The following is a 21,855-nucleotide window of genomic DNA, read 5'->3' on the forward strand; positions in this document are numbered from 1 at the left end:
CCTACGGTTTAAAAAAAGCTTACAGCGATATTGAATGTGTGTGTGTGTGTTCTTTTTGGAGATTTTAAATATTAGCTCATCATTTGTTCTAAACCGTTTAGGTTCAAAATGGCGGCATAGGTTGTTCGGTTTTAGTACAATTCTTCTTGGTTGAGGATTGCTTTTCTGTTTTGTTCATCGAAAACTCTAATGCAAACTTTGTACCGAATTGCAATGTTGTGCGCAATGACTAACTCGTGGGCAAGAATGCAAAATGAAGGACTTAAGTAACCGACACTGTTTGATTTCGTACTAAATTTAGAGAAGACAACAAGTCACAAATCGATTATGGGAATTATTTGTTCTAATACATCCGAGACGATCGCCATCACGCCCAACCCGTACACGTACACTAAGGATACGTGGCATTTATTTTACGCTTAAGAAATATTGCACAGAACCTATTCCATTGTACCATTGAACATGTTGGACGACTTGATCCTTGTATTAGAACACCCGGCCGATTCCGAATCCGAACCCGGCTTGGTATACCGTAGCGAATTTAAAACACACTGGGCTTAAAAAAGCATTTGTCGCACCATTTCGGCGGGGGGGCGCGAAACTCGCTAATTAAAAGTAACGTATGTCAAAATATAAAACGGAACAAAAACCGCAAATATACAATATCTAGTTGTTTCCTTAAATCCGTCCGATACGAAATCGGCACCTCATCCGCAACAAGTATATTACTACACGAAAAAAATAGAATTAACACGCCCTGTCCCGCGTGGCGCACTAGAGCTTTTATTTTACTTTTTTCCCTATAAACGTCGTATAAAATGAACAGATCACGTGCCAGGATTAAAAACTTATTAGGATTAGCGCTCCCATTTCTCGCACACTTGCGCGATCTTCGCTTTCCAGCTACGAAATGTCTGGCGCGTCGCCATCTTTGAATTGGTTTTTAGTGTTTCATGTGTTTACGTTTAATTTTTCCTGCTCTGTTCTTTTTTACTACTTTCCTTCGGTTCATTGTTCTAAGGGTTTATGCCGGCAGTATAGGATCGCTACCTATGCCACCACACTTATCTAGGAGAGTTATGTCTTACCGTCTTATGCACTAGGGATGATTAAAATTATAATTTACATTCTCGTTATGTTAAACCGCTGGCCACACTCTGCAGGAAAGGGAATAAAACGAGAGGGAAAAGAATATTTTTAATTATTTTATCTAACAACAATTCCACAATCATGAGAAATGGTTTTGCCCGCAATTGCTGGGGCGTCCCCTTCGCACCTAACAAATATTTCGATTGCACTTACGTTAACAGCGACGGGTTCGTTTCCGGCTGATACCAGTACTGAGGTACGTAGCCACCCATCTGCGGTGCATGGGTCGGTTGCGGAGGTGCATGATTCGTCTGCGGTGCCATCTGCGGTGGTTTGTGGTCGGCCCAATGCGGTGGCGGTTTCTGCTCCCAGGGTGCTTGCGAGGGCGGACTAAGACCTGGAATGCGGCCAGTAGTGAGCGAATAGCGCTATTAGTCTTCAGCGTTCCACGAATTGGACTAGTGTGGGGGATTCCGGCGGGATTCTCCCCATTGACGGATGATGCTTGGCTACTTACCAGGTGATAGTTCCGAGACGGGTGTGCTAGACGGCGTTGGACTGTGTCCGGGAGGTAGGAAATGCGAAGGCGAACCACTGCTAGAGCCACCACCGGGTCCTTTTAAAAGAAATGCAACGGAACATTCATTAACCCAGAAATCTTTTCCCTATTCTTGCTTTGAATCAAAAATAACAGGTGTGAAAAATGTATTCATCTTACCTTGATGCATGTTCTGGTGCTGTGACGGACTGTGGCCTCCCTGGTTCGGTCCACCCAATGGAAGTCCACCTCCAACGCCTGGTGCTTGGGCAGCTTTCATCATCTTCTTGTACTTGGATCGTCGATTCTGAAACCAAATCTTAACCTGAAAATACATGACAAGGAAATAATTCAATTATTATTTATCTTTCCGCCAACTTTAGTTCAGCACTTAATTAATCGAAACAAAAATTATCGAAACAAATAACCATGCTGCTTAACTTGTTAGCACGGATGTTGCGATAAACACGGATGTTGCGTGTACATGCTGTCGCATGCTCATGTTGCACCGGAAAGTCGCACGATGCGTCAAACGCAAGAAGTCAGACGTCAGACGTTTCAAATGTTGTTGTTTAGAAAATTATAGAGACTTTGAAACATGAGAGTTTCTTTCGTCTCTGTGGAGACGTTTCAAATGGGTTAAACGGAAGGGTAAAATGAAATTTCCGACATAAACTAAATAATGAATAATAATTTTAATCTTTTGATAATAAAATACAGTTAAACGTCCCAAAAATGAGGAATTCGTATTTATGACTCGTACAGCCATCAGTTATTCCAACATTTCTAACAACTCTACCCGGTACGTATTAATTCCCATCCTTAAAAACACATTAGCTCGTTTTGTATCTATATTTTATACATACACTTGTATCGCATCATAAATTCATAAGAGGCGTTCATCGATACACACAGCTTAACCCGATTTGCATGTCACCCATGGTGTATCATAAAAACTCACCGTTTTGCCCTACAAAAGCGGAGATGGCGCAATATCATGTCCGTATCGCTTCATTAGAATCATTCTACACCCTAACCGTCTCTTCCCCCATTTCGCCCCTCCCGGACCACTACTCCTACTGCTGGTGAAAAGACATAAAATTCATCATGTTCCGCAAGCCCCATCCGATGCAGCGCTATTTTTCATCTCCATTTTTGCAACAAATTCTGACCCCGCAATACCACGACCGTGCCACTTAACGAGCTCTTTCACCGCTGCTACCGGGTTTTGATAAAATCGTCTACCAACAACATGGGGAGACACAGCAAACACGTGGAAGATAGGGTGCAAAAAACAAAACAACAACGACGAAACTACAGCAAACCGAAAGCTTATCGTACCGGCCCACCATACCATACGGCGACCGGATCGTCAGCCCTGTAGCTCATTTCGCATACCCCGGAAAATGGGGGAATGAATGCGAGGAAATGGACCGGCGGGGCGGGTGGGGTGGTCAATGGGTGAATAAATTTTCCATTTTAATTGAAATATTATTTAAATGAGCTGGCTGGACAACACATATCGCTAGTGGCCAGCGTCGATAACGTTTTGGCGCAACCTGGGCATGGACAAAATTATGTGAAGTAGGATGGAAAACGGCACTAGGTGGCATTTAGAATGCGGGAACGGTAGCCCAGTGGAGAACTGGAGCAGACACTCCAATTGATCAGTTAGGTTCAATCAATTGCGCACTTGTACGGTGCGGTACTGCCTGGAGGGCACTCACCATCCCAAATCCAACGGTAGGATGACTGACCTCCTCTGGTATCGAATGAAATTTGGTTTTTAGAGTGTTTAAATAAAAGTCTTCACAGCAACAGAAAACATGAACCACAATCACGTCTCGATGAAGCTACCGTTTGTTACCGCACATTGGACACACATTGCCACAACCAATAAGTGCGAACAAATCTCCAAAACACACACACACACACACCCTCAGTGCACAGATCGTCGTAAATCACTGCTGATTAAAGCTGATTAGAGCACGCCACCAACATGATATCCACCGCTCGGAGAACCCCAGAGACGCACTGCCATTCTCCCATGGGAGTTATTTAAATCAATTGAACCACAGCTTCACCGCTCGGAATCTCGAAGCGGCCTCACCGCAGTACGTTCGATGTTTGGCCCGCTGCGCTTAAATCAAAGACGATCTTCAGCGATGTCAGAATGGACGCTTAAAACGAAGCGCAGCGGATCAGTGTGATCTTGCGTTTCCGAACGAACCGGTACTGCCATCGCTGTTGAAGCGCGCCAACGCACCGACACGGTGCACAGCTGACACAGTTTTCCCCAACACAACCCCATCGCCCCAAAACCCTCCCCACACCGCATCAAGAGCGCCCCAAGATAGCTATAGGACAGTGCTGGAAGCTGTCCGGCCCAGCCGTCCCTGCATGACAAGTGCTATCCAAGCGCGGTACTGAATGCGGGCACACTCCGCGCACCGTGCTGGAACATAAATAAAAATTAAAACTGATAAACAGCGATTAATGAAATGTTTCCGCCCTCGGAGAGTACAGATGCGCCATGTGGAGCTGACGGCGTCACTAGATAGAGGAAGGGATTTTTTTTTCTGTACGCCCTGACGACCGATAGACGCGCTGTCTCGGAAGTGCTCGCTGCGAGTGTGATGGTACGGTTGCGCGATTGTTGGAGTTTGGAGTTGGTTTAATTAAGTTGCCATAGGTGTGGACGGAGAGGCCACGGAGTGGCAGTGCTTAGAAGAATGTATTTAAAACTGACGTTCCTATATGAGTCTGTCAGGAGCATTGGGAATATCTATTTTAAGACAAGAAATATATTCTTTTAAATTCTAACTCAGTGCTACTATAAGCTGGAACGTGCCTAGTGGGAAATTTCCCCAACTAGTGCCATCGTGCCACGCTACATTTGCCGTGCCAACGTTGGTTTCGGTACGATTGCTTAACCCACAGCCCCAAGCACCCTAACCATTGGTGGAAGGTGCCTGTCCATCAAGGATTCCAAAATCCGTCCGTCACGCCAAACAACAACCACGACAACGACAGACGACGACCTGTCCTTGAGGGCAAAACAAAACAAAAAAACGAACCCTCCCGCATCGGCTTCCTGCCACTAATTCATCATTTCGAAAGCAGCCCACAACCTTAAAGTTTCCTCACTGCTGCCTTTTTCGAAACCGTTGGAGTTCGTGAGTTCGTGAGGTACTGAGCGTCGGTAGAGCGAACCGGTGAGGGAAGGATCCTACATCGACGACCACAGAGCCTTTGGTTCAGAAGTTTCACCGCACCGTACTTGAAACGCCCTCGTGGACCGTACGGTTCCGAGACTTTTGACAGGTTCTGAGAGTACACTTTGCGTTTCGGGGAGATTACAATCAACAGTGACACACAGCGACGAGCTACAATAGAGCCAGCACGCAAACGTCACCGAACATTGCCGTCTTTGTGGCGCTATTTGAAGAGGACACCGCACCATCCTCCCAACACCCACCCACCGCTGTGGGTGGAAAAGAACTAGAAAAACGGTGAAACAGGACACGGATTCCTTCGGTGGTAAAATATTGGAAAAGTGTCCTAGGTGGTGAACCTTCCGAATGGGGAAAGGGGGGTGCCTAGCCTCAAACATCAATCATGCCAACCCGCACCAGCAACGAAGAACGAACTCCGATACATGTCACCGGATAACATGGCGCAGAAGCGATGGGGCTTCCGTGTCCGAGTGCCCATGCGCTATCCCAGTGAGAAAATGGGTGTTTCCCACAGCTATAGACAACGCCAAAAGAAAGGGGCGAAGAGAAGCTTGTTCAACTCACCACAAACTCATGTCCGTAATGATAAGAAGCTAGGCAAAAAAAGGGGCTTTATCATGTGAACCAACGATGGTGACCACCACCATCGGCCTCCATTCCCTACTGCAACATAGTTGAGGGTTTTTTTCGTCTTGCGAGCAGTTGCATTAAATATGCACCAGTCCGGTGTATGTGTACGGCCCGACGGGAAACAACATGTTGATCAATGTTTTACTGACGTTTTATGCTGATGCCCGTTTTGTTTCATTCATGCAAGCGACTGCTCAAAGCCCATGCCTAGAGTAACCGACTGCCGTTGGGAAGGGGGGGTGGAACTGGTGGAGTGGAAGGAAGCGCCTCCAACGTACCGAAACGCAACCTCCATCCCGGAGGTAAAAAGGGATGAACGGTTTTATTCACTCTCAGATTGGCCTCCAGCACAAAAAAGGCCCCAAAGTCTGGACTTTGTCGACTCGTCGAACCCCACTCCAAAGCACCTCCCTCGAACATCAAGCACAGCAACAACAACAAAAAAACCGAAAGACAACCAACGAGCACCATGTTCCTCCTGTACCAACATGTTGAGCTCATGTAGGGGTGTGTGTGTGTTTGTGAGTCTGTAGGTACTCATCTCCTACGTCGGCTTCTGTGCAAGCCCCAGGCATCTTCGCGGAACCATGGCCAGGACAGCCTCCAATTCCAGATCCATGGACATTTGGAGCCGCTTCGATCGAGAACCGCAGCGTTTGGTCCATCTTGCCTGTGGCGTCCATGTTTACATGGGAAGGATTCTCCATTTCGTCCATCCGGCCAGAATCGAAACAGCGTTGATCCGTCGGTATATGATAGGGAGCTCCCCAGTATCTCAACCGGAGTCTTACGGCAGAGCGAGAAAGACGGCGAAAAAGGGTCGAAAAACGGATTCTTTGCCCGGAGCATACTAGCATACACTAGCACATACGTACGTACACCGCTCACAGAGAACCGGGACCGGTGTGGAGCGTAAAGAAAATTTTGAATAATTGATGGGGTGCCATTACCACCTTATTTTATTTTTATTACCTACCAAACTCTTCCATCAAGGGGAGCCTTGCAGGATGGGAACTCTTTGAGGGTAAGGAAAGAAAAAAATAAAACATTCAACTCATGCACACACACGACATTGCGAATTACCCCAACGCTATGTGCAGTAGTTCCGCTGGGAGACTTTTATAGCTGCCCTACAACGGATTGGTTCATTCGGGAAGGGTTCCCTGTTGGGTAGATTCCATCATGCCACACCACTGCCCGTAAGCCTTAATCTCTGTGCAGATCGATCGATTAAGCGCTGCATGGCTTACGGGTGATCGTTAATGAGAGGGTGTAGTTAGCCATAGAGGTAAAAGGGATCCGAATGCCCTATCTATTTACGCTTAGCAGTGTAAATAAACCGTTTAGGCGGAAATCCATACGCCGCGTAGCGCGGTGATAATTAATTCCAGCAGGCACTGGAGTGCAATTTTACGGTGAGAAAAATGGGTTTTATGACTTGCAGGACATTCCAAGCACCGTCAGGCATGTAGATAATGTAGCACTAAGTAGGCTTTGAGGGAAGTGCTGCCGCACCAAGGTATTGGATAATTATTTCTATTCCTCGTAACGATATGTGCGGGAGTTTTGATTGAAAACCTTAAGACGGGATGATAAAGTTAACGACATGGTGAACCCACGACAGAGTTAATGAGATGATGTTTCCTTTCGATTTTGTTGAAAACTCCCTCTTTAAAGGATCTTTTCCATGAACATCTCGTCAGTTCTTGGCAAGTTATTTTCATATCCACATACGTAAAAAAAAACTGGTCGACGACTAGTCTTTTCTCGGAGCTAACGGGAACCGAATAACGCTTGGTGGAGCTCTCGCGCCTTCAGAGCCAACGACGATGTCGACCTAACCACCTGAGCGCACAGCTCCAACCAACCATAAAGCTAAGAACCATCCGATCAGATTCGACGGATGTTTTTTTTTTCTTTGCTTTATTCACTCTTGCTCCTATCTGCACCTCACCTACGGGACAAATCTGACAAACCCAAGCGTCGTCCGGAACTTGGCCCATGTAATATACCTTCCCACGAATCCACCACCGTCCAAACCTAGCCGCAAAGACGATTGGTAAGAACATATAAATTATAAATTGAAGTTTACATATCGGTGGGCAGTGTACCGTGGCGAAGGCGAAAGCCGCCCCGGCCAGCACTAGGAGAAGGTACGCACGTAAAAGGGTGCTCGCATCGAACCGTGACGCGCGATCCGAAGGCTTGCCAAGAAGATCGTTTCGATTTGGTGTGTGTGTTTGCCGGTGCGCGCGGTTTTTTACTATGAACTGAACTGAAGTTTATAAGGTGCTGACGGAAGGTACGATGTGACAGCGGTGGATGGCCACGGATGTTGGCTTTGATGCTAATGTTCCTGCGCATCAGTGTCAGCGGCCGGCGACAGGAAGAGGCTAGGTTGGGTGTAACCTAGTGCGCACCGCAGAGTTTAAGTGACATTGTTTTTGTGATTTGGTGTGCTCCAGTCGTTGGAAAACACGCCAAGGTCGACTGCATCCAACATGAGTGATGTACTTTATTCGTTAGGTTAGGATATTACATATTTGGGTAGCTTTTCACACCGACTCTTTTTAAAATTGTTCTCTTGCAAGGGAAAGCTGCGGGTTGTACATGGAATGAGAGCATTACTTTAATGAAAATCAATAAAACTGACCAATAACTATAAATCAAACATCCAAACTAGCCAGAGATCCGACGCGAAGATCAAAAATTTTAGCAGCCCCGTAAGCTCCGTTTTTCCCAACATGAAATAAGATCGATCGCACCAGATCGATCCGTCCCGCACCGCAATCAAACGAACAAGCGCGCCCGGAATGTAAACCACCGGCTCCGCAGAAAAAACCCTCGCAACTTCGCTTCGGTTCAACATCGATCTGCGATCGCGACGCACCGCTCACATCGCACATCGCGGTTTCGATAAAAGGGTCCGATAAACCGAGAGCTCCATAATTGGTAAAAAGCTCTCTCCCTGCAACCCACCCTATTGATCGAGCGTACCATGATCGTAAGCAGAAGTGCGTTAACGCGCGCGCGCGCGCTCGTCTTCGCTTGCTCGCGAGAACCGAGTCGCCAAGGTTGGCAAAAGCCGCCCCACGGAAGTTTGCCACCGCGTAGAAGAAGACCGAAAGCAGTAGCAAATGAAGCGAAGAACCAAAAGGAAAGAAAAAAAACAAGGTTAGATTTATGTCTCGATTGTTTTCCCGTCCCATCCCGATCACGGATAGCGCAAAACCGACATGGACATCGGACGGGAGTCTCCGTGACATCGTCCCCCGGTTACTGTCGCCATCGAAATAAGGTGGCGGTGATGAGTGAGAAACGAAAGGCGGGAGGATAAATAAAATGTATCAATTCGCATGATAAATTTTTCCCTATTGATTGTGTATTTCATCCCCTTGTGCTTTCTCCGCTCCCAGTGCTTCTGTTCGCGCTGGACGGAAAAAGAGAAAACACGTTTCCCAGAGTCGAGGGAGTTCATTCCCTCGGGAGAGACTGTCATGCGAAAAGGGGCAGCATCAGTATCAAGCAAGAGAGTATCAACAACAACAACAAAAACTCGAAAGAACACAGACACAGCGTTCGAGCTACCGAATCCGTGCCATGTCCAGAGGGCTCAGCACCAGCAGGACCAGTGACAGAACTTTACACCGGTCGTGTGACAGTCTAATAAAAATATCACACCAACCGGTTCGCTTTGTTGTTAGCCGTGCCCGATCCCTATTAGGCCGTTCGCCGAAGGATACGATCTGGTGGAAGACCAAACGGAATGGACGGACCCCATCGGACGGAAGATCGGAAAGTGTCGATCGAAATTGATCGCTTGTCAAAACAGTTGCTCAATCATATCGAGTCCCGTTCGGAATGATCGATGACAGGGGCACTGTGTTGGATGTCATCGCGTTCGGGATACAGGACCTCCAGTCGAACGATTTAATTCGAGCCTCTTTAATCTGATCTGAAGGCATGTGTTTTGAGCAATTTATTGCTGCTGTAACGTGTCCCGAGTGAGTTGCTACTTTGGTGCAGTTGGTATAGATGCTGATTAACGCAACCTAGCGTCGTCGGTTCAAATCCCCAACGAATAGAGTTAAGCCATTCATAATACACTTTTAAAGACACATATTTCCTCAAGAAATCGATCATCTCAAAACACATCTCTTGTGATCTACTTTTCACCTTCAGATATTGCCGTTGATTTGCAGTACCACTTCGTCTCGTGCTCTCGTCATTTATCAAAACTCTCCCCGACTCAGCTGACGACCTCACCGAATGATCTCTGTGTGACCATCTGTCGTTTTCGTTGGCCCCGGAGGAGTTATGCAGTTCGTGTGATCTTCCGGACCTTTGCGCGGTTGCGAATGACATACGCGCGTCATGTAGCCGGTTTGTTGATGCATTCGTCCGTCACTCGCGTTGCATCAAATGCACCGACACACTACCCTCCATTCCCGACTTCTCCCTTACTCTCCTCTGGCTCTCTCGCTTCGATCCACCAGTTCGATTCACCACTGCCTCCAACACTTGTGCGATCTCCATCATCAGCACGCTCAGTCAGTGTACCGCGGAGCTCTCTGTGCGACAGCTTTCGACGATTTTTGTTGATGGAGAAGATGAAGATGGGAGCAAAAAAAATCACCCAAGCACACACACAGACAAACGCACTTGGGGTTGCTGTTGTATCAACGGTGCATCGTGCACCAGCCGAGGCGCATATATAAAAATTGACTGATGTGCGGACAACGTGGAATACAAATGAGGGGCGGTTTTTGTACGCGCACACAACCCCGCCGCAAGTCACAAACAATCTTACACACTGAAGACAAGCGTTTGTGTGCTATGGGAGATTTTTTTTCCCCGTTCACCCTTGCGATTTTTTTCCCTCTTTTGGAAGGGAAAAACGCGTCAGTAACGTAAAGTTTGCTACATCGGGCTTTATTTGAGGCAACAGGTACGGCGCGGCAAATGTGTCGTCGGACACTCCGTGTCGCATTCGATTAACGTTCGAAGCTAACCTTTAACATGACTTCACTGGTCCCCTGAAAACAAAAAAAAAACAGTAAAACCAGACACACTGTACTTTCAGACAAAGTTTCCGCTTCATCCAGACACTGAGCTGGCGGAGTGTCTCTGCCCCGCTTCCGTCGATAGGTTTGAAATGTAGGTGAACAACTGTAGTACTGATTGCAGCGATCGAACTCGTCTAAGAGTCACTGTCAAACTCGACCGGATGTCTCGAGAATGCACTTGTGCACAGCGTCAATCAATTGTCCAAAAGTGGGGTGGAAAACAAACCCCTTTATGCTGGGATTTTCCTTCACAACTTAACGAAGCGTATCGAGGAAAAATTCTTTTTTGATCCGCTTTACATTCGTGACGTTTTTTTTCCCTCCAAAAATAAGAATTATTAAAAACGAATAAACTGAGGTAATGATTTAGATTGTTTCGTATTACTGTCACTATCACCGGTATGAAGTTCACCGCACACGGAAATATTGTGGAAAAGAAGTAAAAAAAACACACCCTTCATGCGGTGGGAATGCAAGTACCAGTTTTCTTCGCGAGACTCCTCACGGGAAAAACTCACCGGAGTGTCATCGTTACCGAACCCAGCGACAAGCGACATGCAACGGTGAAGATCACGTTTGCCACGCGGTTACGCTAGATCTGTCATGCGGAAAATATGCATTCATTATATGCAATTCGATCGAGACATCGGACCGTTTGGCTTCTGTATGTGTATGTGTGCACGCACACCCTACTACAGTGTGAAACGTAAGAAACGATGACGAATGCATTGTTGCATTCGATTTGTATCGCAAAGAAACGCAACAAAATTAAACATTTTTACAAACATCTCGACATCTTGACAGTAACTTCTTACCCGCAATGGAAAGGCAAGGAAAAATGCACTTTTCCTTTGCTCGCCTTTTCGAATCGCTTTTTTGTGGTTTGATGGTTGATGGAGTGCAACAACAAAAAAATAACCTATACACACACAATTTCAATTATTTAATTATTTTAATAAATTGTAACGACGTGGGAATGATGGGCATCATTGTGCGGTCATTCGTTTTGTGTTGCTTTTTTGCCTCTGCTCCCACCAGAGTGTGTGATCGAGTCGGGCAGAATCGATGATGCGCACAGCAAAAAGAAAACAGCAAATAGGCGCCTGCCTGAAGACATTTTATTGTCCATTTTAATTGCCCCAATTCTGTATTCGCCGTGAGTTCGCCGCTTCGCTAAGATCTGTTACAAACGCAAACGTACGCACTGCTGGAATGCCAACCAACATCTGCCATCGTCGGGTGCGGCAGGAATGCACTTTTACAATTTATTTAGCCTCGACCACATTTCCGTGTCTCATTATCCCAACGGCATTGGGGGAGATTTTTTTTTGGTTGCGTAAGATCCTCGCAAAAAATGATCAGCCAAATCGGTATGTTATCAGTATTGTGCTACAACTTTATCAACGAGAAGGTTTGAAAAAAGGTTGTTCCGTCGCTGGAACAAGATAAATAGTGAACTTCTTTTTTGTAAATAATTGTTTTTCTTCTGCAGCTTTATCGTCACTAATCGCAACAAACACGTCATTTTGGTGCATTTGCGGCAACTTGAGATTAGAGCCTGGGTGCTCTATGTGTTCTTGCTCTGCCAGTGCTTCGCGTGTGGTGATTTTTTATTCCCCAACCCTGTTGCTCGTTCCTAGAAACCTTGATCGTAACTATCGAATCGTGTACGAGCGGCCTACCGTGCCTACATATTAGAGACGTGTTTTTGCGCAACCCTACCCATCCCTGCCTTTTGCATCCCCCGCGCACTCCATCACTTCGCCGAGAGTTATGAAAGAAATCAATCATTTGCCATCAAGCGTCAAGCTTCAATCACGTCCTCGCCGTCGTCTTTTTCGCTGTTGTCGTTGTCGACAGCACCCGCCGGTGCTTGGTGTGCGCCCTTCTTCTACCGTGCAATGGAGGGGTAGTTTCAAGATCAGGCCACCCCGAACGATCGCAACCGTATGATAGCTGCACACGCGAACACAATTTGCTCACCCGCTGTCGATTTTTTGAAACGGGCGGCCTGCACCTGCACCTACGAGACCGGCCTGCATTGTGTGTCGGACCTCCCGGCGCACACATAAACACATTCCAAATCAGCATCCCAGCAACGACAGCAAACGTCTCCTGTTCACTTCCGGCTGTTGCAGTGTGTGCCACCAGCATCCCTTCCCACCTTGAAAGATCACTTCATTTTCGCGATCGCAGAGCACAACACCGCATTAATTATTCATTCGATGCGTAACGGAACGCGTTCGATCGGTTTGGTGTGTACTGCGCGCTGTACACAAGCGCTCGCTCGATGCTGCCTGACCTCCGCGGTACAATCGCAACAGTGATCACGATCTTTTGCCGCAGGATTTCATCATTAGGGTCGGTTACTTTCGGAACCAGCGTTGCCTGAGCTGCCTGTACATCGAAGCACTACGTACACCCCCGAAGGGTTCGGTTGCCAACGATAGTCACAGAAAATCACCGAAGAAAATCACATCATGTTTAGACCGGTAGCACCAGCGTGAGGCTCACAAGGCCGTAAACTGTAGTTATTTTGCTGGATACGGGGGATGCAAAAATTGTACCAAAAAGGGGTTGTTACTATGCAAATAAAGATGTTTTTACAATTTAGAAAAATATCTATACTATGTCACAAACATTTAACCGTTGAAACAATTTGAACGATTTCGAAACTGTTAAAATACCAGCAGATCGAGACCTCCCCAGATTATTATATTTAAAAATAAATAATCTAATCATAAGAACTCAGTCAATTCTAGGAACTGATGTAACGAACAGCTGCTCCACTTAAGTTTAAAGTCTATCATTTCAGGGATTTATGAGAAATTATGGGTACTCCTTATGATATTGTGAGAGACGCCAACGTAAATATACCTGGACATCAAGTCAACATCTAAAATCACCGATCAAGAAACAAAAATTCCGCCACCTACAAACTTCAATCTTTGCTTTAGTCATTCCACCGGTGGAATGCAGTGAGCCAATGGAAGTGTACGCGAGCGGGTGGTTTTTCCACCCCTTCGTTCCCTCCAAAACCACCCACCCGCACGATCCGTACGATCATCCCAAGATCGATGGGCCGATGATGATAGCAGAACGATCATTGTTGCATACCGGGAAATGAAACAATCTCGTTTCCCACATCGGCAACGGCGCTGCACAGGAACAAAACACCGGTGTGTCAGCGTTACCGCCTCTTTACTTTGTTTTAAGCGCACTTGCTTGGGAACATACCGCCGTGACGTCATCGGTCATTAGACAAAGACCCCCTCTTACCCCCTTCGTGTACCAAGCCCCGTTTGGTTGCGTCAAAACCCGAAGCGTGAAAGGTTAAGCCGAGAATGGAAGGACCCTCCGGCATATGTACGCACGCATGCGGTTTCCCTTACCGAATGGAATGCGTCTTAGTTGACATCTAATCAAAATCAGAGAACCAGTTCGCTTAGCAGCTGGTGTGCGTGCTTGGTGCGTCGCGCTGGCAGAGCCTAAAGCAACACCGAAGCAGCGGTGTAGAAAAATTTCCTGCATCGATTAATATTGATGAGTGATTGAATGATAATTGTAGATTTTTTTTCGCTTGCTTGCTCGCACTCGCTCCCTTACTTGTCCTCACACCTCCCGCGAAAGCTCTACACCTGAATGGTAGGGTAGTCGACAATTTCCATAGGCATGTTTTCCTGCGCCGTTCACTTGACTTTGAGAGAGTTTGTGCGAGCGGCTGTAAAGTTGGCGCTTGCGTTTCCATGGGAGTTTTCCATTCGAGCGGTGTGTGTGTGTGTGTGTGTGTGTGTTTGTGTAGGTCTGTGTGTTGCTGTGTGTGGCCTTGTGGGGGTCTCCTACCCACCGTCCATTGCAATCACAGACCCGGACAGGTGAGATACCGTAACGCTGGGGGGTGAACGACGTTCGCAAAAGACAAGATGCGCTGAAGGGCACGAGAGGCTCCATATCGGAAGGGCTGCCACGGAACGGAAGCGGTGCATGTGTGGCATGAGCCGTACCCGAACGCCCGGCCGGTGGTGATCGTAGTGGTCTAATGTTTTGGAAAGTTGATTTTTTTCCCCCGTGGCTAAACTCCTCCAGCAAGCGCCATACACCATTTACTTTGACAGTAACAGCTTTACAACGGTAGCACCTGTTTTGCATTTAAAGTGATACGCGACGACAACAAGATGCGGTATGATAGCAATGGACGAGCGGCATAAAAGAGCACCTTAAAGGGTGCACATTAAATATAAGATATGTTAAACGCCTTATCTAGAGTTAAGAATATCATCACGATCAGTTTGTTTCAAATAGATCGTCTATTTCTCATCTTTAGGCAAACGGCTCTTCACTCCCCAAGCTTTTTAAATAGCCCATTAGACATTCAATTACGCAAATGACCACAACGGCGGGGAGAGTAGCAGCACATTTGCACAATTCAAGCACACTTTTCTCACATTTAGATACGAGTGTCTAACACGATTAAGACCAATGAGCTCCCAGCTGACGGATGTAATTGCTTTCACTTAGCCGTGCCGAGTAACTCCAACGCCGGTGCACTGCATCCACGGAAGGAAGCTGCTGTCAGGTTGGATCGTAGCTTCCCGAACCGAACGCATGTAAATATGGTCCACAGTTGCATGATGCTTACCAGTCATTTCTTTCAGCTGCCAACACCTAGCTGCGAAAACTTGTTCCCGCCACTACGACCAGAGCGTTCCCCTAGCCCTGCAGTGGAGTGGTGGCCATTTTTTGTCCATTCATCTCGCTCATTAGAATGATGATTGTCGCTGATAAGCATCTTAACGCCGGAAATTAATGAATGAATCTTCTGCTCCGTACACACATGCGTACACACTCGCGAAACATTAACGACCCGTCCAGCTCCCCCGGGAAGAGGTATTTACTGAGGCGACTCAACATGTCACGGCGCTACATGGTTTTGCTTGCCCGGCTGGCTACTAATAAAACAGCCGAGACCGGGACTGGGCCAGATGCGTCGTTTGCTAACGCCAGAGATTCGCTTTGGAGCTTGGCACCGTGATGAAGAGCGAGATAATTTATAGCAATTAAGTTTTACGCGCTTAGGAAGAGCCTCGTTTCGTGAGCGTAAGGCATTCGGACGGTGTGCGTGCGTCTGCGTCCCTTGCCGCGTTGGATAGGTCTTGAAGCAGTTTTGCTGAAGATGGTGCTGGATGGAGGAAATGATGACGTTCGGAACATGGGCGAAGGTGAAGGTCAATCATGGTGCCTTCTCTCCAAACCGCATACACACTCACCAGCAAAGCCCTACGATCGGTAACCCTCGCGACGGAGCTTCGGTGCACGGGTCGTGTACTGTTCGACACCGCGCTAGATTGAGGAAGTGCACAACAATTGACGCGTGCTGTAACGCCCGTACCGGTAGAATCGCAATCATGTTCGTAAACCCTTCAACCCAACCATTGCCCTTTGTTACGGCGGATGCTGTCCGAACGTCTCACACATGCTTGTACACTACGCTCTCACCGGGGCGGTGCACCAGGCAATAGACGAGCACCTGACGCGTCTAATGCGGTGATCACCAGAATGACGTTGTTTTATTTTTTTATGTTACAGTACGCTTGTGTGCTTTGGGAGACTTACATTAACGTTCATCAACAGTTCAAAATGATTCAGAAAGCAATAGTATCGTAGAGCGCTTGCTATAATACTATGCGTTCTATGAGATGCATGAAGAACGGTAGCTTCATCTTTCATTTTTTTTTTCTTGCATTTGTATCCAATATTTGATGAAATTTTCCTTCTATCAGTTGTGAATGTAAATCTGTCCTTCAAATAAAGTGTTACGAGATTAGTTGCATGACATCTTACGCAACTATTCCCATTTGTTACACTATCACATACCACTCATAACCAACCTAACCACTATTGCTTGATAACGGGCAGCATAAAATCTGCCTTTTCGCCACACTGGTGTTATTACACCAACGCGCAAAAATGCTGCCCCAAAACTGATGCCGTTGATGATGTTGCTGATCGCCGGCCGTCTCACAGTCGGGCTCAATTGGATTCGGTGTTAGCAACGGGCCTCATCATTCGACCACAGCGTCGGGTGCATCACCGGTGCATACGGTCGCACCGACGGATCGGTGTGAAAATTGCAATAAAATCCGTGCTTGCGTTGCGCTCACGGTACGTGCAGCTTGCAACTGCAGCTTTGATGTGGTCCGAAAGCTCTTTCCCCCATCCGTCAATAGGCTTCCTCGAGCACGCTTCCCATAAAGCGGCATGGCGTTCGGTTCGGGATGAACCTTTGCTGGGTTTGCTTTCATCAATGTTTCATCGCGGTGCAACCTTCGATATAGGCGGGAAAGGATGTGTGCCCCGTTTTCTTAAAAAAAACCCCCCGCATATGCAGTTTTTTATCTGCCTAAACGAAGCCCTTTTGCTATCAACTTTACTCACACACATATACCCGTGGATACTTGGAGATTGGTAAAAAGTTCACACAGCGCATAGTTTTGGGGAGGATGCAGTTTTATTGTCTCCCTCTTTCGGGTTTGACGCAATGTCGTCCGCACTTGAAAGCTTTCCGCCCCACTATGGCCTTCCGTTCTTGCGACTCGCGTCATCATTCCCAAGCGTCCGCACAGTGGCATGAGGTGAACCCGCGAGCGCCTTTTCAGCAGAAACCGCGGATCGGCCCTTTGGCTGTTTGCCGAAGAATGTCCTGCCGGAATTCCATCGATGCCATATAAAAGCGGCAAACCAGGCCTCACTTGGGGCTTTCAATTCTTTTTTCTTTTCCCAGAGCACCTCAACAAACGCACAAAGGACACGGGAGCGAGCTCGCGGCCGAAGGCGAACCGGCAACAAGGAAAACGGAAACATTTCGTTCATCTTCTCAGTACAAAATCTTCTCCTTTTGCCGAGGAGGCTATTGTACGCGAAATCGTCGTATTTTTGTCCTTCCTTTCCATTTTTTGTTGTTTGTTTCATTTCTGTTGCTGTTTATTTTTTTGCTTGCTTCAGCTCTGGTGTAGAACAATTTCATTTCCCAATCATCCTTGTTGGCCGGTACCCACAACGAACCCTGTGCTGCCGATGTCGATCACCGAACGTACCGCAGGAATGACGGTGCGTTCTCGTTCCGTTGTCCGTTTCCCAGTGCGAATTGTTGCGTTTGTGAATGGAATTTTCTGCTACTGAAAAGAATGGAATGAAACCCCCTAAGACTTTTTTTGTCTTCTGATGCGCGATCTTGGGTTTGGAGTGACTAAGGGCGGAGGGGGGGTTAAAGGGTTCTTTAATTCCTGTGAGTAAATGTGCGATCAATTTTACCCACACGTACACAGTGGTGACAATCGCTGGCCAAACGGTTGCACACACTATCAATCTACAGGTTTTATGCATCCTTTTTCAAGTAACGTTACGAACTACTAAAACAAATCAACAATCAAAATACTTAAACATTGCTCTATAATTTCCAAAAGTGCCCAAATAATAGAACATTTTATCCACCAAATGCGGCAGTCTAAATAATTAATTTACCAACCTTTTTGAACAGTTAATCGTTTACTGTAGCTGGAGTATAGATGTGTTAAAATATTTCAAATATCTGCCTTATTTTATCTGAAGATAGTCTTTACTGTACACATTTCTGGACACATAATAAACTATTCAAATTCAAAAAGTACTACAGCAACATTAAACAGATCCATCCTACATTGGCACGTGCTGCCGTGACAGTTATGAAAGCACCTCCCGAAATATATTGTGAACACATTCCATTCCCTCATCCGTGTGAGTTTCTTCCTTTCCTGTCAATTTTTAATTGATGAACAAAAAATGTGTCTGCTAGTCAATTCAGTCCTGCGCGACCGAAGCTATTATTACCCCACACATAATGTACATATTTGGTGTATGATAAATTATTGATCGTTGGGCTGCCGAATGTCGTTGGAAAGGCAGCAGAACGCCCTAGCCCTCGGAAAGTCCTGCCATTGTACCTAGAATGACCGGTGTCTACATGCATTGATGCAACTATTCTTTGTGACTAATTTTCCCACCATTTCGTTCGCCGGTGGAAGTTATCGAAAGTGTTTTTCGGGTTGTGGGCCACGGGTGAACTAGTCACAATGGGAGGAAATGATAGGGCGACACATCAAAGCCCTTAATTCTCGCTTCCCTGCACACCGGCTGGAGGACAACGCGGCTGCAGGTTAATGCCGCAAGGAGACGCTAAAGAAACGAATCAAAGGGCACAACAACTACACGAAACAATAGAGTATGCTACAGGCCACAGTACCAGACGAAGCAATCGAGCGTGAGGAACCACTCAGATATAGCGAGTTCCCCCGGTAGGTGGAACCCATAACAAACGAGCATTGTTCAGTGTGGCGGGTGAAAAGTGTCGCTTGGAGCACAACAAAAAGGCACCACAAACGTTGACAACAATGTGAAGTTTGCCGTTGTCCAAATTTGCTGGTGAAAACACAACAATCGTTTGACAAAAGGTGGAAATACGGACCGTAAGGAAAAACTGGCTAACGATGATAAGGAAACACAATCGTACACGTGCGGTTCGATGGGAACGGAAGATGGTGCAGTTCGGAGGGCGTGCGGGTATGTTGGAGCAGACACATTTATGACATGTTCGGCCCAACGTAGTCTACACTTTGACCCGTGAAAAACATTCCCGAAAAACACCACCACCATTATTCAAAACTATCGAGCGAATAAATATGATCACTGTTTGTGTTTGAAGTTTTCGTTGTCCCTTTTTCGTGTTGTTTAGTTGCTCTCGTTGCACAATTCCAAATCCAAAACCCACGGACTACGTCACACAATAATTGTTAGCCATTTTTTTTACTGCTGCCCATGCTCGGTGCCACCTGTTCGAAATGGTTCACACTTGCTCCGATGTTTGGAAGTTGATGCGTTCGGGGTGGTTTCCTGCCGTTGTCAGTGTGTGTCGTCAAATGGTTAGACGTGGCGCTATGCATCAGCTCACCTTTCCTGTACCGGAGAGGTGAACATTAAAATGACATTTGTGATTTTTCGTCCCTCGGTGGTGATGATTTTCTGTTCATATTTTTATCATTGTTTTTCCACACACACACACACACACACACGCACATAGCAAGCGCGATTGTGTGCTGTGTTGCGTTAACGTTTCGAGCCGAAAATATGACAATCGTTAGCCTTCGTTCTGGGTCAGTTCCGAAGACGGCCAACGATGGTGGGTACAGAAAGTTACCGGGACGGACTACGGACTACTGTTTGTGGGTGGATGCGGTTGCACTATTGTATCGAAAACGAGCGTTTTCTTTTTCGAGCCGTGTTTCGGCTACAGTTTGTTAGAATGGTATTGTTTTTTTATGGTTAGCTGGTTTAAGCTTTGCCCATTTGAAGTTTATTCAATGCGCTAAATCGCAGAAGCGTGAATTCGGAAAAAAGATTCAAAAAGGTAAATGATTCTGACAAGAAGGACAAACCCCATTGTCAACTGTTAGTTAATTTGTTTTTTTTTCTGCTGTGCTGCCCTTTTATTTCATCCCAAACAATATTGAGTTTACTCCAATTGCCTTCATACTTCTGTATTCATACATCTTTATTAAAAGTTTGAAAAGACTAAAACACTTTTTATTTTAATTAATAACTAACCCCACACAGTCAAAAACATTTTTACATTAGACAAACTGCAACACTAGAACATTAACAAAAACACCCGCCAAACAGTACGGCAGAACAAGCTCAAGCGTTAAGATAACCGATCGCACCGAACGTACAGGACGAGCAGAAAAAATCGCCCGAAAGGCACAACACAAAACGGCGCGCGGGAAAACCGATGGGCGTCAACAGTTTCGGCAACAGCCAGAGCACCAGCCCGGCAACGAATTCTGGATTCGGCCCCCTTTTGGAGTTCAAGCCCAAAACATAAAAACACACATACACGCACGCACAAGATACAAAATAAAAATATCCCAAAAGCACACCCGACCCGAAGGCGGCATCCTGGCACTGATTGTGAGTTTTTGTGTGTGCCGAAGTTTTGGGAGCTCTGGCTGTATGAATGGAGCCCTACGGGTGTATGTGAAGCTTTGCCCTGTTTGGTGTCTAGTACCGACTGTTCCTTGATTTTCGTGAGGCACCACAAAACCAACCTCGCAGACATACAAATGCGCTTGCATAAATTAGAATTTCATAAACAGAAACTTTCCAGACAAACCGAATGATTCAACGTAAAAAAACGAAAATATCTCAGAACTCCCACCGACACACTCGGACGGATCTATCAAATCTGACGTTGGCATCACCCGGCGCCAGACGTGAGGGACTTCCCACAAAAGGCGAACGCCATCGGAACCGTACACTAGGCTAGGAAAAAGTGAATTAATTAAATTTGATTACCAGCGAAAAAAAGGGTACACGTACTACCGATGTTCTGGACCATTGGGTACACACAATTGTGGTTCTTGCAAGTGTCCGCAAGCAATAGAAACGCCCGCGCTACTCCCAATCTTAACTATCGTGGCGAAGCGCCAAGGAAAGGAGGGTGAACGCATGGAAGGCGCATCAGGATTTTGCACTCCCCAATATGGACTTTAATTTTCCTGAACTGGTGAAGGCGGTGTGGAAAAGGGTTCCAAGCAGGCAAGGCGTATCCCGGAATGTCAAACGTCAATTAGGTGCGTCCGTATCTTCTCATCGCAGGCATGTAAAATGGCCAGCCCTCTGCCCGGCGGCTTGCCTTGAAGACCAAAAAGACGGGACAGATTGTTTCACGTTGCGTGAAGACGTGCTGCCGCGTAAATTGTAAACCGCACCGGGACGTCCAATATGCCGACGAAAGAGACGCAGAAACCCAACACAACAGCCTTGTTAGTGTGATCGATCTAATTAAAGCATTCCCGGCAGTTGCGCGGCATCGTTCTCACACCGTTCGAGCGATAGTGCGTGGTGCTTTGGCTATGGATTGTTTTTGGATTACAATGTGTCGATGTTGATTGAGAAGCGTTCAAGATGGGGCCATTCTGTCCAGCAACGATAGAGACATCACTGAATATGTTTGTTTCCTTCTAGGTGCCTGTAACTAGCCTTAATGTGAAACCCTTCAGCTTCTACTTGGACAAATCCCCACTCAGACACACTTAACGGAGGGAAGGCTACAAGGTGCTTTTGGACTGACATAAACGGACACTTCTCGTGCTGACATGCTCTTAAAGATCATCTCCTGAGCTTTCCGATGGAGCACTCTTTGGCGTCACACCCATCGTGCGCTTCCATCTCCAAGCAAGTGATCTTAAATACAAACAAAAAAACA

At 46.6% G+C, this 21,855-nt stretch overlaps 1 protein-coding gene across 1 annotated transcript in view; it reads right to left on the reverse strand.

Moving 5' to 3' along the window:
- Window positions 1-1,028: 1,028 nt before the first annotated feature.
- Window positions 1,029-21,855, reverse strand: part of LOC128712143 (homeotic protein distal-less) — a 45,498-nt gene continuing 24,671 nt past the window's right edge. Inside the window, exons 4-7 of the mRNA XM_053807038.1 lie at window positions 1,799-1,952; window positions 1,607-1,702; window positions 1,303-1,486; window positions 1,029-1,157 (exon numbers count right to left, since the gene is read on the reverse strand). Coding sequence (XP_053663013.1) covers window positions 1,139-1,157; window positions 1,303-1,486; window positions 1,607-1,702; window positions 1,799-1,952 — 453 coding nt within the window. The 3' untranslated portion in view covers window positions 1,029-1,138. The remainder of the gene's footprint in view (window positions 1,158-1,302; window positions 1,487-1,606; window positions 1,703-1,798; window positions 1,953-21,855) is intronic.

The sequence above is a fragment of the Anopheles marshallii genome, chromosome 3 (assembly GCF_943734725.1).
Source record: "Anopheles marshallii chromosome 3, idAnoMarsDA_429_01, whole genome shotgun sequence".
Classification (NCBI taxonomy): domain Eukaryota; kingdom Metazoa; phylum Arthropoda; class Insecta; order Diptera; family Culicidae; genus Anopheles; species Anopheles marshallii.